The sequence below is a fragment of the Saccostrea echinata genome, unplaced genomic scaffold (assembly GCF_033153115.1).
Source record: "Saccostrea echinata isolate AGI-Se365-2 ecotype Australia unplaced genomic scaffold, CSIRO_AGI_Sech_v1 ptg000005l, whole genome shotgun sequence".
Classification (NCBI taxonomy): Eukaryota; Metazoa; Mollusca; class Bivalvia; order Ostreida; family Ostreidae; genus Saccostrea; species Saccostrea echinata.
In genome coordinates, this window is record NW_026889754.1 from 10185756 (window position 1) to 10194827 (window position 9072).

At 36.3% G+C, this 9072-nt stretch overlaps 1 protein-coding gene across 1 annotated transcript; it reads left to right on the top strand.

Moving 5' to 3' along the window:
* Positions 1-1837: 1837 nt before the first annotated feature.
* On the top strand, positions 1838-3741 carry LOC133179638 (uncharacterized). Its single transcript, XM_061314344.1, has 3 exons — positions 1838-1856; positions 2021-2689; positions 3500-3741. Exons 1-3 carry the CDS (start codon positions 1838-1840, stop codon positions 3739-3741), a joined length of 930 nt encoding a protein of 309 aa, XP_061170328.1.
* Positions 3742-9072: the final 5331 nt, after the last annotated feature.

Sequence of the window (9072 nt, forward strand, 5' to 3'; positions counted from 1 at the left end):
AAAAATAATTCATAACCCATCAATTACCAGGCCAGCGTGAAAGATGTGGTGCCTAGCTAAGGCCGCTTCTTCAAGCTGGACTTCGATATTCCCAGCATTCACACGGAGGAGGCGTTGTTTCACTTCCTCCAGGAAAGCATACAAAAATTCTCGTCTTGGGCCGCCTAGATCGACGGCCGCTTCACAGTGGAACGTAACCTGCAGCGGCAGACGAATGTTTTCCAACGTGGAAAAATCATCCATGGTATTGTTGTACAGATTTTAATCTGCTAATAAATATGTGCAGTCTCCCCTCTGTAAAGACATTTCGTCTGTTATATCCAGATCTCGTCCTTGGAGGAAGTGTTCCGAGTATTTCCGCAGAACATCTCTAGGGTCTGTTTATGCGGCTTTATAGAGAGAAAAGAGTTATAAATACAAACTAGAAATTTTTGTTGCAACAGTAACAAATAGGTCTTCCGTTACAAGTGTATCAAGGCAATTCGGTTCCCCATATAATAATAAAATAAATCCTGAATCATATGCGTTTATTATTTTTTTTATTTATTTAAATGATTTAATATCAATATATGTAATGATGGTCATGGTCATACTATTATTCAGAATTTTAGAGAATTGTGGTCTATAAGATAGTTGACTTTTTCAATGTATTCAAGCGTGAAAGAACAGACAGTATCATCATCATGGATGAAATATAGAACACCAGAAAGATTCTTGGTTGAGGAATGCAAGAAATATGGCGCCCTTTTCAAAGATCTTAAGAAACATTTAAGAGTTGTGCATAATGTTGCTGCATACAATGCTCCGTAAGATGCTTAAGTTATTACTTTTGTCCCCCACTTATGCAAAATATTAAAAAAAACGCAATAACTTAAGATTTTAAAAACTGGTTTTCAATGGAAATGGAAAAATTCAATTAATTTAACCTAATTTTAGTCAAATCTCACACCTTAAAAATTATCTAGGTCTCACAAAAACAGGTCGGAAGATCACGAGTGAAATGCGGGATCTACATTGCTATCAATAATTACGTCTCTCACCCCCCCCCCCTCCTCAAATATTTGTCTTCTGTCAATGTAAAATGTCAAAGTGTACATTGCATGAGGGCCAGCCTATACACACATATATAAACATTTCTTTTTTTTTCACTTAAACCTATCAGATCGACGTATATTGGATAATCGTACAGAAATTCTTTAAAAAAAAAAACAAAAAAAAACATGTTTCGTTTGTTTTATTATATTTTGTATACGATTATAAATTTCTCCTTTGGATGTGAACTGACCCCTACTTGCGAATACCCTTTCACGGGGTGGGTCAGATGTTCAGGAGAAACTATCTGTGTTTTAAATCTTGAATATGATCAAGTAGAAGTGGATTGCTTCATCAAGGAAATAAAACCCTCGGATATCGTCATTAAACGCTTATTTATCGATGGGGAGTGTGAACCAATCATCAATTATGAACGTTTTTGTAATTCATATTTCATACAGGAGATCATCATGGAAAATGGCCAGGGTCAAGTTCGATGTCGAGGTAAAATAAAACTTTTCTTTCTCTCATTTCTCTCTCTCTCTCTTTTAATCACCCCCTTCTCGTGATTCGTTTACTCTCCCATGGGAAAAAAGCGACACGGCTTTGAAGTTAAAAGTTGACGTTGCTAAAAATCGCTGATTTTGTCACTCATGGCTTGTTCTTTCAAGGGGGAAGACGTGATTTGTCCAGGTACATGACTAAAACAAATTTAGGAAGATTTTTTGCGATAACGGAGTTACATTCCAGTATCTTAAAGTGATATTTGAATTTATTATTTCTTTTATTTATAGAGGTTACTACAATGGCGAACGACAACACCTGTAAGTACATCTTTGTATCATAATGATTTAAACTGATTTTTGTTCTCTTTCTTGTTTTGTTTGTTTGTTTGTGTTTTGGAGTTGTTTTGTTTGTTGTTTGGGGGGGGGGGGGTTGAACTTTTTTTATGGTATTTGTTCTTTTTCCTTTTTTTGTTGATCTCTAGATGCGAGTTTGCTTCCAAACAACACCAGTGACTTTATTTCCACGTCACCATCATCAGTCGTAACAAATATTCCAAACATTCAAACTTCATTTTCACATAAAACCGGATCAAAAACATCTGAGATTAAAGAAATGACATTGCCTCGTTTGTTTACAGACCGAATGCATAATGTAACTCCCCCCACCGTCACTACTGACACCACTGACACTACTCTGTCACTCACTGGTTCTATGAATGACGACACCGCCCAAACACACACTGTGACTACCCCCACCCAAACACACACTGTGACTACCCCTACCCAAACACACGCTGTGACTACCCCCACTCAAACACACACTGTGACTACCCCCACCCAAACACACACTGTGACTACCCCCACTGACACCACCCAAACACACACTGTGTCTACCCCCACTGACACCACCCAAACACAAACTGTGTCTACCCCCACTGACACCACCCAAACACACACTGTGTCTACCCCCACTGACACCACCCAAACACACACTGTGTCTACCCCCACTGACACCACCCAAACACACACTGTGACTATCCCCACCCAAACACACACTGTTAGTGATAATTTCCACACTGATACCATCCAGGCTACCAGTTTCTACTCCACAGACATGACCACGCCTCAAAACACCTTAAGTCCAATTACAGGTGATAAAAGAAAATACTTGTTTGCTTATTATTTTTTCAGTTTATTAGCCATTCCCATATTTATTCTCCCATGTATTTGTATTCATAGTCGTAGACAGAAAAAAAATGTCAACGTTACACTTTCTCCAAATTATGATCAAGTTGAGAGTGATGATAGTGATGAGGAATTCACTAGAGAAAACCCGTGCATGCCAAAAGATGACTTTAAAATGACTAATTTTAATCAATACTAGGCTTGCATGTTTAACATTCCACTTCCTTTACATGTTGCATATTATCCCCCCCCCCCCCAAATTTCTTTGTAAACAATATCTCTATATCTTATAATTGATACTATAAACTTCACAAGTGTTGACGATTTATAACACACATGAGTTTTTATTGCATGTTAGATTTTTTTTGTTTGGAATGAATTTTTGACCCTTAATTCCTGTGTTTTCTTTATTCTGTGTGTTTTATTGGTAAGTAAACGCATGATGTGATGGCGATTCAAGTTACAAGTTTATGTAAGTAGATGCATGATAGCGTTTAACCTTGTAACATATATATGCATTGATACATAAAATTTTATTAAAGAAAAAGAGGATGCATATTTTATTTGAAGGTTAAAATAAAATCTTTTATTTTCTATGGGTAAAAGGAGAATCATTCATCTTAAAAACTGTTAAAATAAAGTTTTTCATAAAATTTCAGTATCAGAGATTTTTAAAATTATATCTGAAGATTAAAGTGAGAGAAAATGAATGAATTGTGTTAATTAAATGTTTAGACTTGTGTATAATTTCTTTCTTTTTTTTTGTGAAATTTCAGTATCGGATGCTTTCGGCGTTGGCATTGCGGCCCTATGCCTATGCCTCTTGTTTGCCATCATTTGGATAACGCGGTTAGTCATGAAACGCCTAGGATTCCAATGCAGGCCTCCTGTGGGAAGGCAGCCAGCTCGCCCCACGGGCAGACAACTCCGTAGGAGATGTGATCCCGATCCAGAGGCCGCAGACATTGAAGACATCGAAGAGGAAAGACGCTATGAGTTACGCCCCAGGGATAAGTAAATGATATGTAGTAATTATCATTTATGAGAGTATTCTTTAGGGGAAATACATATCAGTTTCACTTTTCTGCTAACAGATTTCACAAAACCGAATTAAATTTGTAAATTAATGATGGTTAAATTTTGTTTATACTCTTACTGATGTATCACTTATTTCATAGCTTTTAATAAGATGTTAATTTTTTTTTTTTTTTTTTTTTTTTTTTTTTGCATTTGACAGCTGAGGTCACTACTGCGCAACAATGGGACTGGTCCAGAAAGGACAGTGATTTTTATTCTTCGATATCCATGAACAGCTAAAGTCACTGCGCAATAAAAATTAAAGTGGTCCAGGAAGGACATTGTAAATTTTATTCTTCGATATCCATATTAGTGTACTCAAAAATAAAGTAAATACTATTTGTATTTTTTTTTTCATTTATTAGGAGATTAAAATAAGATGTGTGAAGTAGACCAAGGAGAACTTGAATGTATTTTAAAATGCTTACACGTGTAAATCTACCAACATTTGATAACCTGTTATCAGTTTCGGACCACTGAGTCGTAAAGGTTATTATTAATGTCAAATTTTACTTTATAGGATATACCCAGGTGATGATCTGTGTACTTTAAACTATCACAGATACGTGACACAGAACTGTGTTTTATTGCTTTCTCTCATAAAAGGGTAAATCTGATCAAGGAGTAAAAAAAAGCGGAATGATCCTCAGTGCGTTTCTTCATAATAATGTTATTTCTTAGGAATGAAGGGATCCATAACAACTTTTTTTTACTCCTTATGTCTTTTTTATGTAAACCCTTGTGTTGACGTCATTCCATTTCCCCTTCCATTGTGTCTGTTCCCCATGGGTAGACTGTAGCGTGACATCTGTCCGTGACGTAGAGAGTCGTTCTCCCCATTCATATTACTGTTGTAGAACTTAGGTCATGGTCTATGAATAACAAAAGACCCATTGTTTACCCCCGGTGTATATCTGAGAGTCTAATTGTATCAAGTCAGTCAAGGTCATCGTTTACTACATATGCACTGAAAATCGGTCAAGGTCATTCAAACAATAGATCCATTGTTCGTTCTAACAAAAGACCCATTGTTTACCCCCGGTGTATAGCCGCTAATACTACTGTTAGGGTGGGACTCTGTTGAATATATAGGGAAAATGCATTATTAAATTTTTTTTCTAATCCAGGGCAAACAAACTGAATGCACAGTTATGATGAGTAAGGGTGCCTCTTCCTATATTGTGAATTTCATGGAAAAGGAAAAAAAACTTCTCTCGCAAATACTTTAAAAAGTTTTAAAAGGATTGTTCCTCTTTCTGCTGAGAATTCAACTTTGAGAAGCTGAAGCAATCGAGACACACTCAGAGTGTTGGTAACAATATTTGTGAATAAGTACTTGATGTTCGTTCGTTGAATGAGATGAAATTAGTGAACACCTTTGAAGATATACATCAAAAGTACGGCAAGTGATTATTTTTTTTATTACAATGTATATAGACATTTTTTTCAAGAAGTTCACATACCTGCAGGACAACCGTCCTTTCCAGCCCGCGTTGGAAATGTGCCTCGGTGCTGCCGTCAATGATTTCGGGAAGGCATTCGAGTAGAGGGCCTCCTTTAAGAACACTCATGCCTGTGCAGGTAGTTACAATAATTCTTTAAAAACTGAACTTAGCAACTTGTTTTCACGAAATGACAAGTTAAAAAATAATTCATAACCCATCAATTACCAGGCCAGCGTGAAAGAGCTGGACTTCGATATTCCCAGCATTCACACGGAGGAGGCGTTGTTTCACTTCCTCCAGGAAAGCATACAAAAATTCTCGTCTTGGGCCGCCTAGATCGACGGCCGCTTCACAGTGGAACGTAACCTGCAGCGGCAGACGAATGTTTTCCAACGTGGAAAAATCATCCATGGTATTGTTGTACAGATTTTAATCTGCTAATAAATATGTACAGTCTCCCCCTCTGTAAGGACATTTCGTCTGTTATATCCAGATCTCGTCCTTGGAGGAAGTGTTCCGAGTATTTCCGCAGAACATCTCTAGGGTCTGTTTATGCGGCTTTATAGAGAGAAAAGAGTTATAAATACAAACTAGAAATTTTTGTTGCAACAGTAACAAATAGGTCTTCCGCTACAAGTGTATCAAGGCAATTCGGTTCCCCATATAATAATAAAATAAATCTTGAATCATATGCGTTTATTATTTTTTTTATTTATTTAAATGATTTAATATCAATATAAGTAATGATGGTCATGGTCATACTATTATTCAAAATTTTAGAGAATTGTGGTCTATAAGATAGTTGACTTTTTCAATGTATTCAAGCGTGAAAGAACAGACAGTATCATCATCATGGATGAAATATAGAACACCAGAAAGATTCTTGGTTGAGGAATGCAAGAAATATGGCGCCCTTTTCAAAGATCTTAAGAAACATTTAAGAGTTGTGCAGAATGTTGCTGCATACAATGCTCCGTCAGATGCTTAAGTTATTACTTTTGTCCCCCACTTATGCAAAAGTGGACTTTAGATCTCTTATGTCTGTCAATTTATCATTCGGACAACCAGTCGGTCTATAACAGTAATTTTTACCTCTGTCATACTTTTCCATTAAAAAAAAGGTAGGGCTTTCATTAACTTGGAAAAGCAGGTTTAGTTATGGCGAGCACTGAAGGAACGCGTCCCCAGACATTACATTGAGTAATGTGCCTTTCATTGCCCTTGGGTTGTCTTTAATCTAATTAGAAATTTATGAATATTGAAAAAATCGCACTGATTATTACTATGAACAATTGGAATGGCAGCTTGTATCTAATATTGTTAATTCGATGACATACGTGGCGAGTCTAAATGGAATGAACGATTTTTTTTTTTGGCGTTACCGTACCTTCTACCAAGCACTTTGAGGACTTTATAGTAAAAGGACGGGTGTCTTTCTACAGCCCCGTTCAAAGTGTTGTAGACGACTGAAGACTGCAAGATTACCAAAAGGAAGAGATCCAAACATGTCCCGGGGGAGAGTGTTAAAACTGTGAGCCATAAGCATGAATAACATAACAAACCCAGGAAAGCAAATAACGTCCTGTTGATTCACCAATGCGCGAAGAGGTGGATGCCAGATTTAACAACTTGAAGAGTTGTGACAAATTCAGTGCAATAGGAAAAACTATTCCAAGCAAGAACCCAAGTGACGTATACTATGTGTGAGAATGTTACAAGTGGAGAGGACTTATATAGGCAGTGCCTGCTGTCCAATCCAGTTATGTTTAATCATAATAAAATATTGTTAAAATTAGAATGTTACAAGAAGTAAACAAATTATATCAGTGTTTTGTGGAACTTTTTTAAGAAGGGGGAATACTTGAAGAAAAGGCATGTAAGTGTAGTAAATATACATTATCTCGGGTTCAGAAATGGTCTACGTGTGTAGTGGTTTAGATTTTTATTTCATAGCCATCGGTTCGTAAATAATATTTTACAAGTATATGCTGATATTTCAGTCAGATTATTCTATTTATCATTTGTTTTCAGTTGTTACTTACGTAAAACCCCTTTATTATTTGTCGTTTATAAGTTAGGACATGAGTTGACATTCCACATGTTTTACTTTTTAAACAGAAAGTGTCATCCATGTTGGCAGTCTTTCCGTAGTACATTTGATAGCTGTGTTCTGATTGGTTAACTTAGCTTTAGGATCTTTGATAGTCATTGGTTTTTATTTTGGGCCTTGCTAGGGTATTTAAACCCGTGTTCGAGCAGTTTACTTCACTTGGTTAGGGATAAGCCTCATGGCTCATTATCTCTGATTTTATGCCAACCTCAAGGTACACGGCATTATAGGTTTCATTTAGTACGTGCTGAGCGAGTACTTTATGATAGGTTAGGATGTAGGTTTTATAGAATAAAGTTATATGATAGGTTAGGATGTAGGTTATTTAAAGTAAATTAAGTTTCCCTTACCATGTCCTGCCTGGTCTAGGGATATGTAGATAACAGGTTTATTTTCTAGAACCACTATTTATTATTTATTTTTGGGTGTTGTTTATATTCTGGGTCAGTTATTTTTAGAACCTAGAATTAGCATTGATATTTTCAGTTCAACTCTAGAGTGTTGATAGTAGTCATATGGGTGATGTAGCTAATTCCTTTTACACTTTTCTAATTCATTCATTTTAAAGGATTTTTGACAACTTTCATAAGTATGGAAGCCCAGTAGGGACATATATTATTTTTCATAGTTTTTCCACATTCCTCCCGTTTTCTATTACATTTTTCAATTACTTATTTATTTATTGAGATTATTCATCGAGATTATTGTGAATCACATACCAGATTAAATTACATTTTTGATAAAGCCCTATTAATCCTGTGCAATTTTCAAAGACTTTTCTGTTTGTTAAATTTTGATTATTATTTATTATTTGTTATCATTTACAAAGGTTAATTCTCACTTTATTAAATTTATAAAACTTACAACTGTGTTTTCATTTAGCGTTGATCATAGGTGGGTTGACAATCATAACTGGAGGCAGTTTACTGCTTTAAGCCAAGTTGGCTATTAACTTTGTTGATTTATCTATTAAAGAGTTCTACTTCTTGTTACATAATTTTTGGTGCCGTGACCAGGATTTCTGAATAGAAACCATGGCTTCGCTAAATTCAAGTTCTGATAGAGTAGGAAGAGCTACATCAACCCCTAGAGTTGATAGGTTAAGATCAAGTCAAGGTGCTAGACCTAAGCTGATGTCAAGAGTCAAACAGCCCTCTTTGTCCTCTCCTGTGAGTGAGATTGATATGCATGAGAGTGAACTAGATACTAGCATGAGTTTACAGGTTTCAGATATAGAACAACTGTTGCAGGACCTCACTACAGACAATGAGAAATGTAAGCATGAGATAGAGAAAACTCTTCGACGCAAACGTCGTGTGTCATTTGCTGAAGGTAATGATAGGGACAGACAAGCAAGTCAGAATAAAGTTGTAAGAGAGACAGTGACTCCCTTAGATAGAGTGAGAGCAACAGAGAGTTTGAGTACCTCACCTGCACAAATAAACTTTGCACAGAGAGACAGAAGTGAGAATCTCAGTAGGTCACAGACAAATATGTCTACACTGCCCAGTACCCCTGTAAATCTTGGTAGACCTAAACGTAGAGAAAAAGAACCAGACAAGTTTGATGGTAGAAATGTAGCATGGCAGGATTACTTAGTTCATTTTGAGCAAGTGTCTAATTGGAATAATTGGTCTCATGAAGAGAAGTCCCAGCAATTAGTTATGTCATTAAGGGGGGGAGGCACAGAAAATTCTAGGTGACCTATCTCAAGAAC

Bases quoted from the DNA above. Each gene is read 5' to 3' on its own strand.
- LOC133179638 (XM_061314344.1), top strand. The intron at 2,690-3,499 runs GTGATAAAAGAA...GTGAAATTTCAG, and splicing joins CACCTTAAGTCCAATTACAG to TATCGGATGCTTTCGGCGTT.